Source organism: Xenia sp. Carnegie-2017, unplaced genomic scaffold, assembly GCF_021976095.1.
Source record: "Xenia sp. Carnegie-2017 unplaced genomic scaffold, XeniaSp_v1 HiC_scaffold_6, whole genome shotgun sequence".
Lineage (NCBI taxonomy): Eukaryota > Metazoa > Cnidaria > Anthozoa > Malacalcyonacea > Xeniidae > Xenia > Xenia sp. Carnegie-2017.
The window spans coordinates 17,158,115-17,181,836 of record NW_025813526.1 but is presented as its reverse complement, the minus strand read 5'-3'; the positions used below and the strand labels follow the sequence as shown (position 1 = coordinate 17,181,836).

General features: G+C 34.6%; 1 protein-coding gene and 1 pseudogene across 1 annotated transcript; both read right to left on the bottom strand.

The window, feature by feature from the left end:
- Window positions 1-2,933: 2,933 nt before the first annotated feature.
- Window positions 2,934-15,614, bottom strand: LOC124457512 (annotated as a pseudogene).
- A 989-nt stretch (window positions 15,615-16,603) lies between these two features.
- LOC124457514 lies at window positions 16,604-21,315 on the bottom strand. Its single transcript, XM_047007747.1, has 3 exons — window positions 21,249-21,315; window positions 21,073-21,156; window positions 16,604-18,434 (listed from the first exon to the last, which is right to left on the bottom strand). The coding sequence occupies exon 3, from the start codon at window positions 18,432-18,434 to the stop codon at window positions 17,301-17,303; it is 1,134 nt and encodes a 377-aa protein (XP_046863703.1). The 5' UTR covers window positions 21,073-21,156; window positions 21,249-21,315; the 3' UTR covers window positions 16,604-17,300.
- Between the last annotated feature and the right edge of the window lie 2,407 nt (window positions 21,316-23,722).

The following is a 23,722-nucleotide window of genomic DNA, read 5'->3' as shown; positions in this document are numbered from 1 at the left end:
ATAGTGTTGGATCATAAAGATCACTCATGCTGGTGGCAAGTTAGAGTGCAAGGCTTTAGATACATAACAATCAGAATATGGATGTAGTAAAGAAAGTAATGCTGGTTTTGACGAGGAAGAACTAATAGTTTTAAAATATTCATCCAATTCTGACGATGATGGGGAAGGAACTGGATTTCTTTGCACTTTGCCTTCGCATTTCTTATCAAATTTATTAAAATTGATATTCTGTACTTTAGCGTATGGCACAGCCTTGACTGCACTTGGAAGGACCCAGTATGAATTCCTAGCAGTCACAATTAAAGAATCTCGTTTTCGTGCACCAGTTTCAACAGCCTACAGAAGTGAAGCGACGTGAGAGCATCTTTCACCTATTCCTGCCATACAATCACAGTGCGCTGTTAATACTTTGCCATTCTTTTCGCAAAGAACCCAAGGACTAAGTGGCTTCTCTGACATTCTTTGAGAGTGATTAACCTGGTGTAGTGAAAAAAAGAAACAAGGCGTTCAGTATCATTAAAGCACGAGTGCAGCCAATGGGCAATGTTTTTAGTGAAAACTGAGAAGCATTTACCTTAGCAATAGGCAAGCAATGATCGTCATATTTTTTCACCAACACTTCACGCACCCATCCATTCACAAAATTTTCATAACTATCAAGACTCTTATAGTTTTTTAACTGCTTTTTTGTGTACGGACTTACCGAAAATAATAAATACATGGCAACATCAATGTAGCTGACAGCAGGCCACAGATCGATATCGTCGAACCATTCAATTTTTGGTATTTCGTACGGATCATCTCCATTTCATTGTCCTAATTTTATTTTGTAACGCGCTTTACTATCCTTACACTGAATATTTTCTATATATCCAGGAAAAAAACTTTTTTTGAACAAGAAAGCGCTGACCTTATGTTACTAGCCTTATCAACATATAAAGCGTGCACATGTGCTTTTCCTCCAGATGCTCCCCCAGCAACAGTTGCTAAAGAGTGCGTGACGTCACTGCAAAGGTTCTATTACTGGGTGTTAAATTACATGTGAGGGGAGTAGGAAGTTTAGATGATATATTTAAGTGAGAATGGCGGTATATTAAAGAAGGTAATAATTAATGTTTGAAAACCGGGTTTTTTCTTTTCCTTTTGCTCAAATATGTTAACTTCCTCAACTATGTCTTTGTAAATATCTTTATTTTCCCATTCAGGGAGGTATTGCGATAAATTTTCAAATATATCTGCCATTTGTTTCTTTTTATAAACATGAAATTTTCTGTGACATCAATTCCGTGTGTATGTCCTTTTATAGACAATAGCTCTGGACAAATGAAATTGCTCTAATTCTTCTGGTTATTATATAATGCGAAGTTAAGCATCATTATACAAGTGTGTTAATGTGTAATCTAATACAAGTCATGAGCGTGCTGTGTCCATTTATTGTTTATGGGAACAACGCCCTCTTAACGACATCTAGACACGTCAAAAAACTTTTTGAAACACATTTATAGCAAAAATGATTCACGGCGAAAAAATCTTCAAAAGTTTTCAAGAAATATATACTGACGTCCCTTTCCTTGATGCGAGCCTGAGTAAAGTCACGTGACATGCATCTAAGTTTGAGCTTTTCGAAAAATGCAGAAAGGGTTACACAATTACTTGGTCAAATAACTAAAGAACATTTTCATATCTTAAAAAATTTTGACGTAAATGTTATCAAATGTTTCATCTAATATTTTATTTGAATTATGCTAATTTAATCGACTTCATTTTGTATTTATATAATTGAAAGGCTACCCACATGTACACACTGCGTATCTATTTTTTAACTTTGATTGCTACTTCCTCTTCGATGACTAAATGTAAACAAAGTTGACGGGTTATTGTTTGTTAATTTTTTAGCCAATAACAAGTTCATCACGTGACTAAGCTAGCCAATAGGCTTTCTTCAACCCTACAGATCATACACTCGTCATGTTTTCACAATCATGAGGTTTCACTTATTCAAGTGTTGGGGTGCAAAGAAAACAAAATTTTTGACAGTTTACAGTTTATTCGCGCCCCGGCAGCTCGTGTCACTTTCTTAGTTCTAATCAGAATTGACATCATACCCTTGTTTCTTTAAGCATATATTAGACAACGATTAAATATTATCTACTTGTTAACAAGTTAACCCTTTCTTTTTCTGTGTAGCAGATCTACAACAAAGAGAAAATAAACTGGTATGCAACTTTCGATAATCATCGCCACCCAAAACTAAATGTACTAAAATTACTTGTGGGCTCCATTTGATATACAATTAAGTCAGGCCACTCGACAAGCAATACCAACATGTCAAAATATTTTAATTAATAATTAAATAAATAGAATAGTTTTAATATTTCCACTATAAAAAAAAATTGCTATAGGACTTATACAAAACTCCCTTTCAAGTTTTGGGCAGAAAAAAAAACCTCAGCTTATTTTGGTTTATTGTGGTGGTGTGAACATATTTGTCTACCACGATACACGCGTGATTTTTTCCTCTAGTTAAATAGGTCGCCTAGGATACTAGAACTAAAATTCTGATATTAAATATATACCTTATACACATGCCATCATTTTTATTTTCAACCAATACATTTATCGATCATCTTTACATTAATATCTGAATATATACTACAGCAATAGTCGCATCTCATTATGCTGCCATAAATAAATTAACAACGTCAAAGATATACAGCTTACAACATTAATAACATTTTAGATGCAGCGCAACTTTTGATTACGCATAATGAATGTGAAAGCATTGTAATGTCATAGAAAATAATTTTGGTATAATTATAATTTACGTGTAAAATGCTTGACTACAATATCAAACATAAAATAATAATAAAAAAAAATGAACTATTTCTAATAGGTGTAGTGATGCTTTAAAAAAATTATATAACAACATAAAATACACAAAAGAATGTAATGTTTAATTCCAATGGAGTTAGTATATTGGTATAAATTATGATATATACATGGTGTGACTCTGCATGGTTACATACAGGCAGAGTATTGTGCAACATTGAATAAAACGTGTACGAATAGTTCAAGAACAAGCTATTTTTAATTAGAGCGACAAAAACTTCAACAGTTAAGTTCTAAAAACCTTTAAAAATTTTTCTATCAAATAATAAAATCAAAATAACTTAATGACTGGGTGGAGATCTAAACGTCATTCATGCCATTCATCATGTTATCCATTTACTTTCTTTAAAAGCTGTCATCAACCTTTCACTTCAATTTCAACACTCGAGTTTAATTTTTCATGATTGTTGCACAGGATAACGTTGTGAAAGAAAGCATCGATAAAAAAGTACATTAAAGTAAAGCAATTAAATACCCCAGCTTATTTTAATGGTGATATAATGTTCCTACGACACGGTTATATAGAGCTATGTCTTAACATTTTCTATAAATCCCTCTCAAAAATCTTGAACGTCAACAATTATTCCACCCAAATCGCTACTTTTTTTGTTTTCTCCACTTTTAAAGCAAATCTTAAGTTAATACATGCATGAACGTGCATTGCTGAATGTCTTTAAAGAACCTACAGATATTATTTTAATTTCTTTGATTAGGATGATCTAGGCTTAAATATTTTTCTTCGACACTCCTTAGCTTTGTCATACTCGCCAATTTTGTCATACACCAAAGCTAGACTGCTTAAGGACTTGACCACATCAGCATGTTCTAAACCTAAAGTAGTTTTTTGAATTTCGAGAGCCTTTTCATGAAATTCCATAGCTTTATGATATTCTCCAGTTTTATCATATACCAAAGCAAGATTGTAAAATGATGTAGCTATATCAACATGATCCGGAGTTAATATTGCTTTTCTAATTTCCAGAGCTTTTTCATGAAACTCGATAGCTTTTTCAAATTCTCTCGTTTTTTCACACAGCAAACCAAGACTATATAAAGACGTTGCAACGTCAGCATGATTTGGATTCAACACTTTTTCTCTAATGTCCAAAGCGTTATTCACAAGATCAATAGCTTTTTCGTAGTCGCCAGTCTTTTCATATACCAAACCAAGACTGTTTAAAGTCGTTGCTACATCAACATGATCTGAACCCAAAGTTTTTTTTCTAATTTTCAGAGCTTTTTCCAAAACTTCTTTTGCTTCGTCATACTCTCCGGTTTTTTCAAACACCCAACCAAGACTATTCAAAGAAGTAGCCACATGAGGATTACATGTACCCAATACTTTTTCTTGGATTTCTAGAGCTGTTTTGTGTGCTTCTTTAGCTTTGTGGTACTCTCCAGCTTTGTCATACACCCAACCAAGACCATTTAAAGACGTAGCCACATCAGGATGGTCTGGACCGAACGCTTTTTCACGAATTTCAACAGATTTTTGCTGAGCTTTAATGCTTTTGTCATACTCTCCTGTTTTTTCATATACGAAACCAAGACTGCTTAATGACCAAGCTACATCAACATGATCTGGGCCCAAAGAATCTTCTCGAATTTTTAGGGCTCTTTTATGAACTTTTTTTGCTTTGTCATATTTCCCAGTTTTGTCGTATATGAAACCAAGATTGTTTAAAGACATGGCTACCTCAGGATGATCTATACCAAAATAATTTTCTCGAATCTTTATGGCTTTAGTATGAACTTCTTCAGCTTTGAGATAATCTCCAGTTTTGTTATAGATCAAACCAAGATTGCTTAATGACGTAGCTACATCCGGATGATCTGGTCCTAATACTTTTTCCGGATATCTGCAGACTTTGTATGAACTTCGTTTGCTTTCTCATACTCTCCAGTTTTGTCGTAAATCAAACCAAGATGGTTTAAAGCTTCAGCTAAATTAGCTTGATCTCGGGCTAATATATTTTCTCGAATTTCAACAGCTTTTCTTTGAACTTCTTTCGCTTTGTCGTACTCTCCAGTTCTATCATACACCTGTCCCAGATTCATTACAGAAGTAGCAATATCAACATGATCTGGATCAAACAGTTGTTTTTGAATGTCTAAAGCTTTCTCATGGACTTTTTTTGCGTCTTCATAACTTCCAATCTTTTGATGCAGCAAACCAAGATCATTTAATGACGAGGCAACATCAGCATGAATTTCGCCAAAAACTGTCTTGCGAATTTCTAGAGCTTTTTTGAAGAAGATTTCCGCTTCGCGAAACTTTCCAGTGCAATCGTATGAGTATCCAAGCTCAGTAAAACACCAAGCTTTGACATCAGAATTGAAATGAAACGCCTCTTTTTCAAATTTCTCCAAAAAATCAAGGGTAATATAATGTTTTCCAAAAAATCTCAAGATACTAAGAAAGTAATTGATAAATTTTAAATTGTTTGCTAATAATTTGAATTTGTATGTTTGCAAGTTTTTCAAAAAAAAGTTGAGATGTGGTATCAACTTGATTTGATCTTCTCTGCCTTTGAATTTGTAAAGAGCTTGAGCAACTTGACATAATAAATTTTGAGAAAAAGACGTATTGCAATCAATCTCCATTAATTTTTCTACTTGAGAACGCCGACGTGTGTAATCAATGATTGCATTGTGAACGACACGATGAAGACGAATGCAATTGCTTTCTGAATACAAAAACAAAGAACAATGAGGGAAAACAAGAGCTTGATCTTCGTCACTTTCTGTGTTATCAACACTTTGAATATATTCATTTATAATATCCTGAGGAATTGGATCGAAGGATACCAATGAAAAAAAGCGAAAGATTTTTTCCAATAATGGAGAGTTTTCAGCGTTTACCCGAACTGCCAGAAAAGTAGCTTGAAACATAGTCCTGGGATATGGATAGTTGATTTTAGTGTGAGTGTCGTTCATTTTTTCTTGTTTTCCTGAAGACAGTTCTTTCAGGTAATCATTCCAAGAAAAAAATTTGTTTGCTTTCTTTACATTACTGACGTAATAACCAGCAGCAGCTAAAGCCAACGGTTGGCTATCTAATGTGTTGATAACCTCATTCAAAATTTCAATTTTAACATTTTCATTTTTATTGTAATGTTTTAAAAGCTGAAGACATTCATCAGAATTCATCCCATAGCTTATAGAAATATGCTTACTCATCATTTTATTGTCAGGTATAGCATCTGTATTTTGGACAGTTAAAATTATTTGTCCGTTCATCCACTTAGGCTCTCCTATTTTGGGGAGCAAAGAAAAAATTTCACGCAGCTGAACAACGTTGTCTACAATTATCCACCATTTTTTCCAAAAGTCAATTTGAGTGCATACTAATGACCGTAAATTTTTGGCTTTGTCTGTGATGGCAACATTTTCTTCTATGATTTTCTTTATCCTCAATTTATCGCAGTTTAAGCGGTAACAAAGTTCACGATAAGTTTTTAAAAGAGAATTCACATCCTTACCGTCAAGTGGAAATACAAACGAAGCCCCTTCTTCAAAATTCCATGATTTAAACTTTTTTTCGAGAACCTGTCTCGCAAGTTGAGATTTCCCACTGCCAGGATTACCAGAAATGAAGAAATATGTCAGTTCATTCTTGTTATCTTTGCTTAACTTTTCAAGATCATTAATAATTTCATCACGTAGTTTAGTACGTTCAACAACAAAATGATTTGGTTTAGAAGGAAGAACACAAAATGAATTAGACAAGTTTCGTTGTGCTTTTATTTCATTCACTTCAGTTTGGGAAAACTTTAATACCAGGAATGACTTTTCAATTGTACCGACATAATCTTGAAATTCATTGTCAGATAAACTGTTTTGCACTTTACTTACTATGGTATTTCGGACAAAACGAAGATCACTGACCGCGTCCCACACATCCTTTTCACAAGTTTTTAGTTTCTTGCCTATGGATTCAGAGTTGAGTATTGCATGAAATAATGCAGGACAGTCCCAACGCCTTGTGTCTCCATTTTGAAATTGTGTTTGAATAAATTGTTTTAGCGATTGTTTTCTGCTTGCTTCTAACTTGCAAAATTCCTGCCCACAATGTTTTGTGTTATCCCACTCTCCATAGAGTGATTTGTATTCATCATTCCACTTCTTGATAAAAAGTCCCGAGAGCTTTTTTTGAACAATTTCATTAATAATTTGAGTAATGTAGTTATAGTTTTTCTCTTGTTTTGATACCATCTAGGCAGAAAATTTTATTTTATCAGCATACAAAAATCCAATAAGATGAAAAAATGCAATGTAAAAAGTCAGTTGTACTTGATTTTACTTGGTGAATTGCTAAGTAAATTGAAGTGCAACGAGATAGGCAAAAGATTTGAATAATCAAAAAGTAATTCTGGGAGTTTTACCAAAAGAAAAACTTGGAAGTGGTTTATAGTGAAAATGTTTAACAGTAACAAACAAAAATTGTGTTAAATACTTATTGCTTCGTTTAAAGCCAAATCAAAAAATTTCGACTGGAAAAATGTTTAACAAACTTTCACTAAACTAAGTTGACATAAACAGAAACATGCAGCGATTAGACTAAAAATGCATGTATATTGCTTGAAATGGTCATTTATCAATTCGTGTGTCTCCAGTCAGAAATATTATGCTTTGTTAACGTCTGGCCTCTATTCAAAGCTTTTATTTGAAGGGCAGCTGAAGTGTATAGTTGAATGAATCGTAGCAATTGCACTCCATGTTAGGTTATGCTCTCATGTTATGTGTATATGTGTATCTTGTAAAGCGTGTGTTAACTTCCTACATGTTTAATTATATAAATGCTTGTAAACGTAATCAATATTATTTGTAATAAGAGCTGAGGAAATAAACTGACCAATCATAGTTGAGCGTCGCGTATGTAAATAGCTGTATCATTATGTGTATCAGTTAGTTATCGTGTGCTAGTCAATCTTCTATGTGTGGGAATAAATGTAATAAAACCTCCAGACATCAGTGTGATTACTTATCATGGCCACTGCATCAAACCCAACAGGTTATGGGCCCAGAAGAACAATGTTCAACAGAGATGAAAATAAGTATGAGCTAGGTGAAGTAAAGTTCTTGGCACAAATGAGACTACAAAAAATTGTATGATGTATTCATTCCTGAGAACAGTGAATCCTCGCCGAGCGCAGGAAAGAAAGCAGATGCTTTCGCAGAACTAGTCCAGTGTTTAGACGACAGAAGTTCGTTCCTGGTGATACGGGAAGGTCGAGATGACGGAACTGAGGCACTTAGAATTCTGCGGCAACATTACCAAGGAAAAGGAAAACCACGTGTTATAGCTCTATACACCAAACTCACTACATTGAAGAAGAACGACAACAAAAGCTTTATTGACAACGTGATAAGGGCTGAGACTGCAGCCACGGCTCCGAAAAATGCAGACGAAGTTGTAAGTGATCCGCTTCTAATCGCTATGGTACTGAAAGGGCTGCCGACCAATTTTAAGACTTTCTCGGCGATCGTGATTGAAAGTGACAACCAAATGACATTCGCAGAGTTCAAAGTTGCCCTCCGAAACGACGAAGAATGTGAGAAAAGCCGAAGTGTTGAGACGGAGGAGAATATTACGATGTTAAGAAACAGCGAAAGGTTCGACGGGACCTGTTTCAATTGCGGAAAGAAGGGACATCGCAAATCTGATTGTTGGTCGAAGACAGGAAAGAATGGAAAGTGGTGTTCCATCTGCAAAACCAAGTCGCACAAGACCAAGGAATGTCGCTGAAACGCGGGAAGGAGATACAACAAAGAAGGCAGAAGATCGAAGAAAGGAAAACAATGATAACGGTGAACATACATTTATGTTTAATGTAAGAGCAAATTGTGATCGTGATGTTTGTCATGTCAGTAGAGATTGTCATCTAGTAGACACCGGGGCAACTAGTCATATTGTTAGTGACAAAACGAAGTTCATTAATTTTGATAAAAATTTTGATCCGGATATGCATGTCATAGAACTCGCCGAAGGCAGCAAAGCTAAAGTTGTAGCAAGAAAGGGCGCAGCGAAAGTAAGTCTTTATGACGTAAACGGAAGCACGCATGAGATAATCTTAAACAATGCGCTATATGTTCCATCATATAATCAAGATATCTTTTCGGTCGATTAAAGAAGGCGGAAGCATGAATTGAGATATACAAAACAAGAGTTTTAGGAGCGCAGACGGCATAGTCTTTGACATAGCGCAGATAGGGCGCTTATGTTACCTAAATAGCATTTCGTCTTCTAAGAATAACGCAGGGAATCTGCTAGAATGGCATAGAATTCTGGGCACTCTAATTTTTCGAACATACGTAAATTAGAGAAGGTAGTGGACGGAATGAAGATCTCAAACTATGATGACAATGAATGTGAGATGTGTACTCAAGGCAAGATGACACAGGCAAGGAGTAGAACCTCTGATAGAAGAGCTACAGCACCATTAGAACTAGTACACTCAGACTTAGCAGGACCGATCAGCCCAGAAGGTAAAGACGATTTCAAGTATGCCCTGTCATTTATTGACGATTACAGTGGGGTGATCATGAGATATTTTTTGAAATACAAATCTGACACTATCAAAGCCACAAAACAATTTCTGGCTGATATTGCACCTTTCGGCAAAGTAACATTTATAAGAAGTGATAATGGAGGGGAGTTTGTTTGACATTAATTTAGAACCCTTCTGCGTGATAACAAGATTAAACATGAGACATGTGCTCCCTATTCGCCTCACCAAAATGGGACGGCAGAAAGAGCTTGGCTAAGTTTATTTAATATGGCCAGTTGTTTTCTACTTGAGCTAAAGCTGCCAAGGACATTGTGGACTTATGCAGTGATGGCATCTATGTATATCAGAAACAGGTGTTTCAATGACCAATTGGGTAAAACCCCTATGAAGCTTTAACAGGGTTAAAACCTAATCTTAGTAAGATGCATGTGTTTGGTTCAGTGTGCTAGGCCTATGTGCAAAACCCGAAAAAGCTTGAACCTAGAAGCAAGAAGGGGATTTTCATTGGGTATGATAAGTGTAGCCCTGCATACCCGGTATATTACCCTGAAAACAAGAAAGTAGAGAGAATAAGATGCGTAAAGTTTTTTGATAGTATCCATGATGAAATTATGAAGACTCCAACGGACGATGAAATTTACCAACCTTCTTATGCAACACCTACGTCGGAACAGCCTACTGCAGAAATAAGGGAAAACCTGATGATTTAGAAGGGAATGACACTGTAAGGTATCCAACCCGAACCACAACCGATACCGCAACTAAGCTTGCAGTCGATTATTGTTACAGGTTGAATGATTTACCCTCTTCTTATTCAGAAGCTGTAAGTTCTAAAGATTCAGTCCAGTGAAAAAACGCCATGGACGATGAGTTTACCTCATTAATTGATAATAAAACTTTCATACTTACTGAGTTACCCCCAAATCGTGAAATAGGGGGTAGAAAATGGGGTGTACACAATCAAAACAGGCATGAACAATGAGGAGACGTTTAAGGCTAGGTATGTAGCTAAGGGTTATTCTCAAGTCTCAGGAATTGACTATCATGAGACGTTGGCACCCACTGCTAGAATGAATTCAATTCGTGTGCTAATTCAACACGCCGTCCAAAACAATATGCAAGTACACCAAATGGATGTTAAATCGGCATATTTAAACGCACCCATTGATTGCGACATTCATGTTGAGCAACCAAAATGCTACGAAAAATTGGGTAAGAATGGAGAAAAACTTGTCTACAAATTAAACAAGTCGTTGTACGGTCTTTAACAAAGCGGTAGGAACTGGAATAATACATTGCACGACTACTTGACTGGGGATGGGTTCAGCCAATCCCTTGCAGACCCATGTGTGTATTATAAGTTCGTAAATGGGAACCGTAAGAAATGCATTATCATGATCATTTGGGTAGATGACTTAACAATTTCTGCAAGTAACTCAATGTTGCTGAAAGGCGTCAAAGAGGGTCATTGCAAGCAATTCAAAATGAAAGATTTGGGCATTTTACATTGGTTTTTAGGCATTGAGTTTGAACAGAATTCATTACGAAATTTAACTATACGTAAATGTAAATAAGTATGCCCATTATTTAAGGAGCCTTTGCATTGAACTCCAGCAGTGTTGTGTAAAACCTCCTTAGGTTAGTATATAGAAGATATAATAAATATTTAATAAAACTTTTACATCACTTTACACAACACTCAGAATCTCGGTGCTCTCACTAGTCAATCCTATCAAGTGTCTTCCGCATCTTATGCTGTGATGGAGAAAGTTTTAAGACCACAACGTTTTGACACCAATCCTAACGCTCAAGACGCTGCTAGATCATGGTTGCACTGGTTTGCTACTTTCCAAAATTTTGTAGCTGCTATACCTAACGAAGAAGTGAACAAATTAAAGGTTCTAGTCAATTATGTTTCTGCCGACGTTTATCAACTTTTCTGTGAAGGGACAACCTACGAGGAAGCTATAGAATTGTTAAAAAATCTCTATGTTAAGGTTCCTAATGAGATATTTTCGCGACATAAGTTAGCTACTCGTAAACAACAATCTGGCGAGAGCCTGGATGAGTATTTGCAAGAATTAAAATCGCTAAGCAAAGATTGTAATTTTCGTAGCGTGACATCAAATCAATATCGAGATGAAGCTGTACGAGACGCGTTTATAGCAGGTCTTCTTTCAACTAACATCCGCCGACGTCTTCTTGAGAATAAAACATTAGACCTTTAGACAGCTTTTGATCAAGCCCGAGCCTTAGATACAGCACAGAGAACATCTGAAACTTATGCAGACGGAATTCCAATAACAGCTGCTGCTCTATCAAACAAGGACGGGGAGAATTCGTTTATTAATCAACGGGCATTCGAAAACCAAGATAAAACTGATCAATCTGACGGACATCAAGAGAACAACGGCATAGAAAGGTACGTTGCCGCCTCTTCTAGATCAGCGAAATGTTTCTTCTGCGGTAATCGACCACACCATCGTTCCGCATGCCCGGCTAAAGACGCCTATTGTTATAAATGTAAAAAGAAAGGACATTTCCAAAGAGTATGTAAATCGGTCGCTACTCAGGCTTCGTATATAGCATTAGCATCAACTAAACATACAGTAGCAAAGTCACTAAAGAAGGCCTGTATTGATGTCTTGATTAATGGAAAATCTTGCGAAGCTCTAATTGATTCGGGAAGTACACATAATTTTATACATCCTAAAGTTGCAAGTAATCTGGGATTGAACGTTTATACAACTCAAGAGAAAGTAACAATGGCTGCATCCTCGTTTTCTTCTAAAATTCAAGGCTATTGTCTTGCAGATATTATACTTAAAGAGCGAGAGTATGCGAAAGTAAAACTGTTTGTCTTAACAAATTTATGTACGAACGTGATATTAGGACAAAATTGGCAGGAAAAACATGAAAGCATAATTATTGAGTATGGGGGAAAATCGCCCTCTTTAACGATATGTGGTTTATCAACTATAAATATAGGGCCACCGCCGTTGTTTCAATTTTTGTCTGAAGATTGTAGACTGGTAGCTGCAAAATCAAGAAGATACAGTGCCGAAGACAGAGCGTTCATCGCAACAGAAGTGTCGAAATTGCTTGAAGAAGGGATTATTGAAGAAAGTGACTCTCCCTGGAGAGCCCAAGTCGTTGTAACCAAGAACGAAAGACAAAAGAAAAGACTAGTAATCGATTACTCTGAAACAATTAATAAATTTACTCAGTTGGACGCTTATCCGATGCCAAGAATAGATGATACAGTAAACGCAGTTGCCCAATATAGTGTCTTTAGCACTGTAGATCTTAAAAGTGCATACCATCAAGTACCTATCAAAAATAAAGAGAGAAAGTACACGGCTTTTGAAGCTAACCATCGACTTTATCAGTTCCGTAAAATCCCATTTGGTGTAACTAATGGAGCGGCGGCCTTTCAACGATCAATGGATACTTTCATATCCGAAGAAGCTTTAGAAGATACTTTCGCGTATTTAGACAATATTACTATATGCGGTTACAATGAGGAGCATCATGATAAAAATTTGGAACTTTTTATGAAAGCAGCAAGGAAACGTAACCTAACATTTAATGAAAGCAAGTGCGTTTTTTCGGTAACTTCAATTAGTATACTCGGAAGTGTTGTATCTCAAGGAGAGATTAAGCCAGATCCGGAGAGACTAAAACCTTTGCGAGAGCTGCCAGCCCCACGTGATGCAAAAGCTCAAAGGCGTGTCATCGGTTTGTTTTCATATTACTCCCAATGGATTAAAGATGTTTCAACTAAAATTAGACCTTTGTCTCACAATTTAGCTTTTCCATTATCAAATGATGCGTTGCAAGCGTTTGATTTACTGAAAAATGATATTGAGAATGCTGTAGTAGGATCAATTGATGAATCTTATCCTTTCCAAATAGAGACCGATGCATCAGAATTTGCACTTTCAGCGACATTAAATCAACAAGGACGACCAGTAGCATTCTTCTCAAGAGCACTAAATGGTTCAGAACTAAAACACTCGTCAGTAGAAAAGGAAGCAGCTGCTATCGTGGAGGCCGTTCGTAGGTGGAAACATTATCTAACAGGTAAACATTTCAAACTAGTAATGGATCAGAGGTCAGTAGCTTATATGTTCAATTTGAAACGTCATGGTAAGATTAAGAACGATAAAATAATGCGGTGGAGATTGGAACTTTCTATGTATGATTTTGACATAGTATATAGAACAGGAGAAGAAAATATACCAGCGGATACCTTATCGAGAGTGAAGGTTATGTCGCTTACACTGGATAAACTTTTCGAACTTCATAAAGCACTGTGTCATCCTGGAGTATCTCGCATGAGTCACTTTGTAAAAAGCCAAAATTTACCATTTTCGATAGAAGAAATTAAGCGCATGATCGAATCATGTAGAGAGTGCCGAGAATGTAAACCCCAATACTATCGACCTGCACAGTCACATTTGATAAAAGCAACACAGCCGTTTGAAAGACTGAACCTAGATTTTAAAGGTCCGCTGCCTAGTACGGACAAGAAACGATATGTATTGACTATCATCGATGAGTATTCTAGATTCCCATTTGCGTTCCCATGTGAAGATGTTAGCGCTCGGACTATTGTTGCTTGTCTATTAGAATTATTCTCGGTTTTTGGTATGCCTACGTACATTCATTCTGATCGAGGGTCAGGATTTATGAGTGCTGAACTAAAGAGTTTTCTCTTACAGAAGGGTATTTCAAGTAGTAGAACAACAAGTTATAATCCTGCAGGAAATGGCCAAGTAGAAAAATTCAATGGAACGTTGTGGAAAACAGTTTGCCTCGCTTTACGATCGAAAAATCTACCCCTCAACCACTGGCAAGAGGTGATGCTGGACGCACTCCATTCGATTAGGTCCTTGTTATGTACGGCTACAAACGCTACTCCTCATGAACGATTATTTTCTTTTCAACGTAAGTCAACGAGCGGGGTGTCTGTCCCTTCATGGTTAGCTACACCAGGAAAGGTTCTATTAAAACGTCAAGCGCGAAATTCAAAGTTTGAACCATTAGTGGACGAAGTACGTCTAATACAAGCAAACCCTCAATATGCTCACATTCGACACGCTGATGGAAGAGAGGATACCGTATCAACAAAATACTTAGCACCCCAAGGAGACTTAGGATTTCAAGACGGTATAACAACTTCTGCCCCTCCAATAGAAGTTCAAGACACTACAATACGTCCCACAGAAGACGCAAAGATAGAGATGTCTACGCCAACGGAAGAAGGGAGAGGAACAAAGTTTAACTGGAAAATATTGTAATGTAAAATTAGACTTTTAAGTCATAAAAGTCGACAGAATAATCGTGTATAACCATCTCTTTAATATAAACATAAAAAGGGTAAAGATAGTCCAGCTACACTCCATAAAAAGCTTTTTAAGATTCAACAGTCCTTTCTTCGTCATAATATTTACAGTTAAATTCTCCCACTTTACTACACAAGAGCATATCGGCGCTCACGTCCGGCAATTGTTGGCGTGATCAAAATTTTTAATTAATTATTGCAAAGAAACCAATGAACAAGCACATACAGATTTCTATAGGAAATCACCTGCTTTGAAATATTTGATATAACGCTCATACTTATTAACAATCGTGAGAATTGTCAAGTAATAACACAAGACTGTTAAGAATGATGCACAATTTAGCATGAATGTACTTGCAATTTTAAAATGAGAAACTAGCGTCATTTGTTATAATGTGATAAATAAGAATAAAATCTTTATAAAATGGCACATATTCCATAAATTTATCACGTCTAGATCGTAAGTCAACTAACGTCTGACAAGAATTCTAAATGAAAATATTTTTGCAAATATATAGCAATATGTTATTAAACTTACCTTTTCTTGATCAAACTGAAGAGTTTGTTTCCATTAAAGAATTTATCGTTGCCGGAAGTTTTTGTTCTTTATCAAATCACACGTCTACATAAATATGAAAGCAAGGTTGTTATACTATAAGCGCTAAATGTTTTATATCTTAAGGATAAAATATTTGGTAAACACTTGACATAAAATAACTAAGGTGCATGGCAACGATTTTTGTCAATTATATTTCTCACCTTTAACTCTATGAGCTGCGTCTTCTAAATTTTACAAAGCGTTCGGTAAAGATTATTGTCTTGTCTGTCTTACGAGTTGTTACGTGGCAAATTATATTGTTAACGGAATTTAAGAATGTCATAAATAAATTATGTAAGACAATGCACACAGTAAGATTTTAACAGTTATTAATCATGATATATGATTGTAAATGTAGATCGTCCAGGTTGTATTTCAGTAACATAATCCGGTGTTAATGTTAGACAATACATCATTGCCCTTCAGTGAAATTAATCTATGATAAACCTTTCACCTTTTAACTCTGATATACCGGTCACAAGCACGGGACTTGTAGCGTATAAGGCTCTCTGCTGTTGAATAGACTTGTCTCGTTTACAAGGAAGAGGAGTGGAAGGTTAATTTCTCAAATGTTGTTAGATAAGGTCGTTGTTGTTTGTAGTTGTTGTTATAGTGCTGTGTTATCATTCTTTTTGTTAAATAACATATTTTATGACACTTAGAACATGCCACCGCTTATTTGAGCACTTTTCTCTTAGCACGTAGAGTTAAAGAATTGTTTAAGAAATTTCAACCCTACTTTGAATAGTGTCTACTGCTTACTGTCTACTTAAATAAACTCAAGCAACTTTAATAAGGCCTAATTAACGAGTTCCCTTGTAATGATCGCTGACAATTTGAGGAAGTTTAGTCATTTTGCATGCATGCTTGTCTTAAGTAGTTCGAGTAATGCTTAGTTAAGCGTGGTGCCAATACGCGTTGTACGGACACGGAATCAACAGAAACTGCACTAGATTGTTGTATGTAACTTTACACTGGAATAATTGTTATTTCATACTAGAAACTTGTGAAAGAACGGAAATAGGAACTTATGTTTATACTTTTTTTTGTTGTCACACGTTGTAAGTCAGTCTTCTTCCGTCGCTGGCTGTGAATGTAAAAGCTTGAAATGTTTATTTGTGATGTAGAATAGTCATATTAGATAGTTATAAGTAAAATTGAAAATTGCGTGTCGACTACACGTACTGTAGGATAGTATACACTCCCAAAAACGAATCGGCAGACGCATAGCTGCTCTGTGCTAACGGAGAAAGTTGCTACAGTTAACGCCAGAGCTGGCGTCTTGTTAATTATATATTTTTTATAAAGAAGTTAAACATTAAAACCAACAAGCTTCAAAAGAATTATCATAATGACGCCAGTGCTAAACGAACATCATATGTTACACATTTTAAAATGAAAAACTAACAAACAAAAGGCATATATGTTAATCACATGTAGCCAGTGGCGTTGTCAGACTGTATATTTACTCCCTCTATGTAAATTCTCAAAGATTACCATTATTCATTTCTTTCAAATCTATTGCTCTAACAGTAATTGAACACAACAATATTTACATAGCGAGAGTGAAAGGTCGTGCTGGCTACGCCATTGCATATAGATATATTAAAAAAAAATGATCGCATATAATCAAAAAAATAAGTTGTGTTTGACTTTTTCATATGTTGATTTATGAAGTAAGGTGTCATGCGCTGACTATGTCATTTTGCATGGTCAACTTATGCTTTTTTACGAGTTTCAGTTCAAACAGCAATTACAACAAATAAAGTATAGTTCTTTTTGGAACTTAAAAGCGAGCTCAGCATGCTTGAAATAAAAATTTTAGAAATTGCGTATCCATATATTTTCTAATATTTTCAATGTTGCGTTTCAATTGTTTTTACGTAAATTATATCTAGGGGGTAATAACTAGTGCGAAAATATAATTATATTAAGGATTATTGATTTTAAAAAATCAATCAAAGATTGAGTATTCAATTCCGTATAACGGTAGTAGGAAACTGCTTGAAAATTTTGCAGCATCCCATGAATCAATATTAACATATTTACTCTTCACTTCGTCGTGAGATATAGCTTCGGTGTTTTGTATAATTAAAATAATTTGTCCATTACTCCACTCATTTTCACCTATTTTTGGAAGCAGTGGAAAAATTTCTCTCAGCTGTACCACGTTGTCCACGATGATCCACCAACTTTTCCAGAATTGTATTTGCGTGGATAGTAACGATCGCAAATCTTCGACTTTCTCAGTGATGGTCAGTTTTTCCTCTAAGTTTTCATTTAATCTAAACTTACCACAGTTCAAACGATAACAAAGTCCACGATAAGTTTCTAAAAGAGAATTTACATCTTTACCATCAAGAGTCCATACAAATGTAGTTTCGTTTTCATAATCGTACGATTTAAACAATTTTTCACAAACTTGTCTTGCAAGTTGAGATTTGCCACTTCCAGGAACACCAGAAATGTAGAAATATGTAAGCTCATTATTGTGATCTTTCCTTAATTGTTCGAGAACATTTATAATTTGATCTCTTAATTCAGTGCGTTCAAAGACATAATGGTTTGGTTTGTAAGGAAGGACATGAAATGATTCAAAGCTGTTTCGTTCAGTTTTCAATTCAATAATTTCGTTGAGGCTAAACTTTAGTATCAGAAATGACTTTTCAATTTGCTCAATTAAATCTTGAAATATAAAATCGGAAAATGTGGTCTGCTGATCATGTATTATTTTGTTTCGAACGTTACGAAGATCATCGACAGCATCCCATGCTTTCTTGTCAGATTGCTTTAAAGCCTCTCCAATTTTGTTCGAGTAAAGTATTGCATCAAATAATGTGGTGCAATCCCAAAGACTGGTGTCCCCATGTCGAAAATTCGATTGAATAACAGCCTTGTTCGGTCGACTTCTTCCTGCTTCTGAATTGTAAAGTTTCTCGCCAGAACGTTTTGTGTTATCCCATTCTCCATAGTATTTCTTGCATTTGTCATTCCACTTTGCAATGAAAAATTCGACGAGTTTTTCTTTAGCAACGTCAGTGACTATTTTATGAACGTAGTGCTTGTTTCGATCTTCTTTCGTCTGCATCTGTTTAAAAAAACTAATTAATTGTCTAAACCAAGAAAAGAAACATTAGAGAAGCGAGACAGATTTAGCTATAGGCAAAATAAATTACTTTACCACATCATTCGTTAATTTTACTACTTAGAAATTTATAACCAATGACTTTTTTAAAGGTGTTTTAAATTTAAAATTAGCTGTGATAATTTATTCGGCCTATAGCTGGATCCACTATTAATTAAAAATGATGTAAGTTGGAACATAATTTGAACTCAATTGCAATATAGAGTTTGAAGAGTGGTTAAATAATGAGTATAGCTTCCTGCAATATGCTTCACACGTATAGTGTGCCCATAATATTAAATTCATTTGTCCGGGAAAAGTCAGCACTATTAATTAATTACGTCAGCAAGACCCCAACAATCATTCAAAACACGACAATGTCATTCCAAAAGCTTCAAGTTTCAAATTTCAGGTAACTATCTTACTACTCCTTTATACTGAATAGCGACAGTGTCATGGTGCAGTAATAGCCATAAGGGGCGTTGAAAGTCAATTTTCCGAGTAGAAACATCGTAGTATGCCAATATTTTGGAAAGTTATTTAAACATCAAAAAAAAAATAATTTCGCAAAAATTTATAAAAAATTTATCATTTATTAATGCTAAGACTTATACAAATCCATGTAACCATGCACAAGGAATGTTTTGAGAATTTTATGTTGGGAGGACATTAATTTAAAAAAGGTATGTTAAGGCATGTGACAGACGGTCCAGAAATACATTACCAAATGGAACTTTGAAAATCTACTTTCGCAAATTTGTATTGCAATTTAATAACAAAATAAAAAATGTGTTATGAAAAGCTTTCTTAATTCAAGCTAGTAAAATATTTTCTGCAAAGAAATATTTGAAGCACTAATTGCAAATAACTCGAAAATGCCCAAACATCTTTATACGGTTGGGAGATGGTTGGTATTAGTGTGGAGCCACAAGTGTTGCCTGGAAGTACAAGCAGATTTAGGATTTTTCAAACATCAGACATGGAACACCTCCAAAGTTCTCACGGCTTTAAAACAGTCCAGGAGCATGTTCAGCTGCTATTCCAAAACACATAAGATATATTCTTAATGCTATTCAAAAACAGATATAATCTTTCAAAATTTCCACTTAGTTGTCAGACATAGACGCCCCGACAGACCTGTAATCACATCTCTATGTAATGCGTTTAGTAACAAATGAGGTAGCGCAATCTTAACGGATGTAAAAAAGCTCAGATACTAAACAATGCCAGTTGATTCCAATCTTTTACCATCTCTACATACAGTTCCAAAAAAATTTGATATTTCGTAAAAAAAGCTCAAAAATTTTTTCTGCCAAAGATTAAACAAAGATTGTCAATAAGAAAACTTGCAATTGACCATAACATTTGAAACTTGAATCCCTAGGAATTGCTTGTGTTGAAAGACCTACAGCTGACTAACAAACTTAGTAAATACACACAAACATGACTAATCAAAAATAGATAACAACTAAAGTCGTGAAGGTTTTCACTCTTGAACTAAATACACTGCACTTACATGTTTGTAAATGTAGATCATCCAGGTTGGTATAGTCTTGAGAAGGACTGTTTTTGCAGTAAACAACGAGAAAAACAGTCCTTCTCAGGACTAACCAACTTGGACGATCTACATTTACAAACATGTAACGATATTCCCGGGTTCAAATCATTTACTCTACACAGCACTAGTTAATCTTCTATATGAACGTGACGAAGCAGAATAGTTTAAGTTTGACACGGTTGTTTATCAATTACCATGTATAAAGTATTTGGTATTATTCATTTTACACTGTATACGTACGAAGAATGCATAATATATCCAATGAATACTTTACTTGTGTTGCTTAATTAAAGAAAGAAGATAAACCCAAACGTGCGTGTCAGAGCCGTCAAATATACTAAAAAAAATCGCAGTTTAACTGTACTGTAAAGTTATATTTTAAAGTAGAAAGAGTCGACAGCGGAATACAACTCTTTAATATACACATAAAAATGGTAAAGATAGTCAAGTTAAACTCCATAAAAAGCCTTTTTAAGTTCGAAAATACCATTTTCACCACATTGTTTATAGTTAAATTCTTCTTTACTACCTAAGTACACATCGGTGCTCACTTCCGTCAATTGTCGGCGTGATCAAAAACTTGAAAGGAGTGTCGCTTCTGTTTAGTTACATGTTCTGTGCCTATAAGTTCCCTCTAAGTCAAGGGCTATGAGCTTTCAGTCAAAGTATACATGAAAGAAAGCCAACTTTTATACAATTATTCTAAAGAAACTGCACTGAGAAAACACATATGAATTTCTATAGAATATTACCTGCTTTGAAATATTTGATATAACGCTCATACTTATTAACAATCGTGAGAATTGTCAAGTAATATTACAAGACTGTTAAGAATGGTGCACAATTTAGCATGAATGTATTTGCAATTTTAAAATGAGAAATTAGCGTCATTTGTTATAATGTGATAAATAACAATAAAATCTTTATAAAATGGCACATATTCCATTATTTTATCACCTCTAGATCGTAAGTCAAATATCGTCTGACAAGAATTCTAAATGAGATTATTTGTGCAAATATATAGCAACATGTTACTGAACTTACCTTTTCTTGATGAAACTGAAGAGTTTGTTGGCATTAAAGAATTTGTCGTTGCCGGAAGTTTTTGTTCTTTATCAAATCACACGTCTACATAAACATGAAAGCAAAGTTATTATATTATAAGTGCTAAATGTTTTATATCAAAATGACTAAATATTTTTGTGAATTATATTTCCCACCTTTAACACAGCATTCGGGAGAAGGTTGCTACCTTATCTATTCTATAAGTTGTTACGTGGCAAATTATGTTGTAAACAGAATTTAAGCATGTCATGAATAAATTTATGTCACACAATGACACACAGTGAGGAGTATGTTTTAATGAATAATCTAAAAGGTTTACTGTTTTCAAATATTATCATGTCAACCTTGGTCATTATGTATATTCAGTGAGCTCTAACGTAGCAATTTATGAATAAAAATATTTGCGCTCAACTTCAGCCTTAATCGTCTAGTTATGTGGATGCTAGAATTTTTAATGCATTGCGAGACTTAATTGTTATTGGCGTTTCTTTTAATATCAATACGTACCCATACTAGTAGTGTAGAAAGCTCAATATTTTGGATGAATGAATATTTTTTTGTTGATGCAGACATCTATCTAACGAATTCTATTTCATATACTGAAGCTAACAACTTACAATTCAAAAATTACTTACTCAAATGAATTACAATTATCTTTACTTTACATTTCAGAAACCACTATTACCATCCATATCAGAAAATCTTTGGAAACTCTGTTTGCTTATGAGATCAATGTAAATTTATTTTAGACGATATTGATCGACTCATTAAACTTTGACTCACTTCATGACAGACTGACAGACTTCAAATTTCATAGTTATTGACAATCATGACATTTTTGAAGTAATAACACAAAACGAATAAGACGAATGTATTTCCGAATTCGAAACCAAAAACAAGCGTTATTTGTTATAATCTCATAAAATAGAATATGATTAACGTCTGACAATCATTTTAACATGTGTATTTGTGTAAACATGTTGCAACATGTTTAAAAACTTACCTTTTCTTTGTCAAACTGAATAGAATTTTTCCAGCTAAGCTTTTGTAGTTGCTACTGTCTAGTACTTTTTGATATTTATCAAGTTGCACGCTTACATAAATATGAAAGCGATGTTATTATACTAAATGTGCTAAATATTTTATATCTTAAAGATAAAATATTCTGCTGACACTTTACGTAAAATAAATAAAGTGCATGCCAACTATTTTTGTCAACTAGCTTTATTTCTCACCTTTCACACTGTGAGCTGTGTCTTTTAAATTTTACAAATCAATTGGGAAAGTTTATTGCCTTATCTTCCTTAAGTTGTTACGTGGCAAATTATATTGTAGACGGAATGTCATAAATAAATTATGTAGGACAATGACACACAGTAAGATTTTCATAGATATTAATCATGTTCAATTATTTAGTATCGGTAAGGCATTTAATTTTACATCGACACTTAAAGTTTTATGCTAATTTTAAAGTAATAATGCACCATCACCACATGTTAGAAAAAGATAAATTGGTTCTATATGAAAAGTACTTTAACTCTTTGGGTTTTATATTTTATTACGACACCGATGTAGTGATTTATCGTGTACATGTCGTTGTTGCATGTTGAGGTATCTAATATTTAGATGCAATACACTATCTGAGATAACATAAGTTGATTTTATAAAGAAATAGGTTCTGATGAGGATCTCAGTTCACTTTATTTAGTTGAGACAAGATGTGATGGTAATTGCACACGAAATTATTCACTTAGAGAGAATAAGTCTTGAAAATCACCTAGCAAATTTGCTTTTAATTGATTATTGATAAAATGGTAAGAATGAACAGTAAAACATATTCAATGTTGCTCTGTTGTGTCTTATGATATCTTGGATGCCCCAGACTCAAATAAATTTTACATATATCTTTCATCTGAAGCCATTGAATTCCTTTCAACTCGCCAAAGCAGAAGTGAAAATATTGTTCTTGTTACTTTCTTTTATTTAGTATATATGATATCTCATCTATCATAGGAACTCATTCGTATATAAAATTTTGCTAGTAGGTTGGTTTGCCTGGAATTTTCCTTAAAAATAGATTTATATGAACCTGGCAAACAAAACCCATTAACGCATTTATATGCAATCATATTTCTGCCGAAATAACACATGACCCACATCCATATACTTCTTTTAAGGTTATGTTTATGCCGTCAGAAAGCCATTTTTTCCTGTAAGAAACTGTGAACAAAATAGATATTCAGAATTGGTTGTAAATCAACAACCAATATGAAAGTTAACACTTAGTGAATCTAGCACCTTCTTGGGGCTAATTTGAAACCACAACGTGCTGTTAAATGAAATTTGTTGTTTTTCCTCAAATATAAGAGCAGATTCAAACTGTCAAGTAGGATACAATATTTTTTGTTGTTGTTGAATGTAAGAGTGCTATTCTAGAACCAATAAGAATGCTATGTGATAGTAAACAGGGTGCGAAGTTAACACTCCATATGGAAACTTGGCAAATTCACGTGAGCGTAATTTAAGAAACTATATACAAGATATGCAGATTAAAAATTTATATGACACAATAAATAGAATGACAATTCAAATGCAATGATATTAGCACAAAGTTCGCGAAGTCAAATGT

Coding starts and splice junctions, on each gene's coding strand:
- LOC124457514 (XM_047007747.1), bottom strand. CDS start 18,434: ATGCAGACGAAAGAAGATCGAAACAAGCACTACGTTCATAAAATAGTC.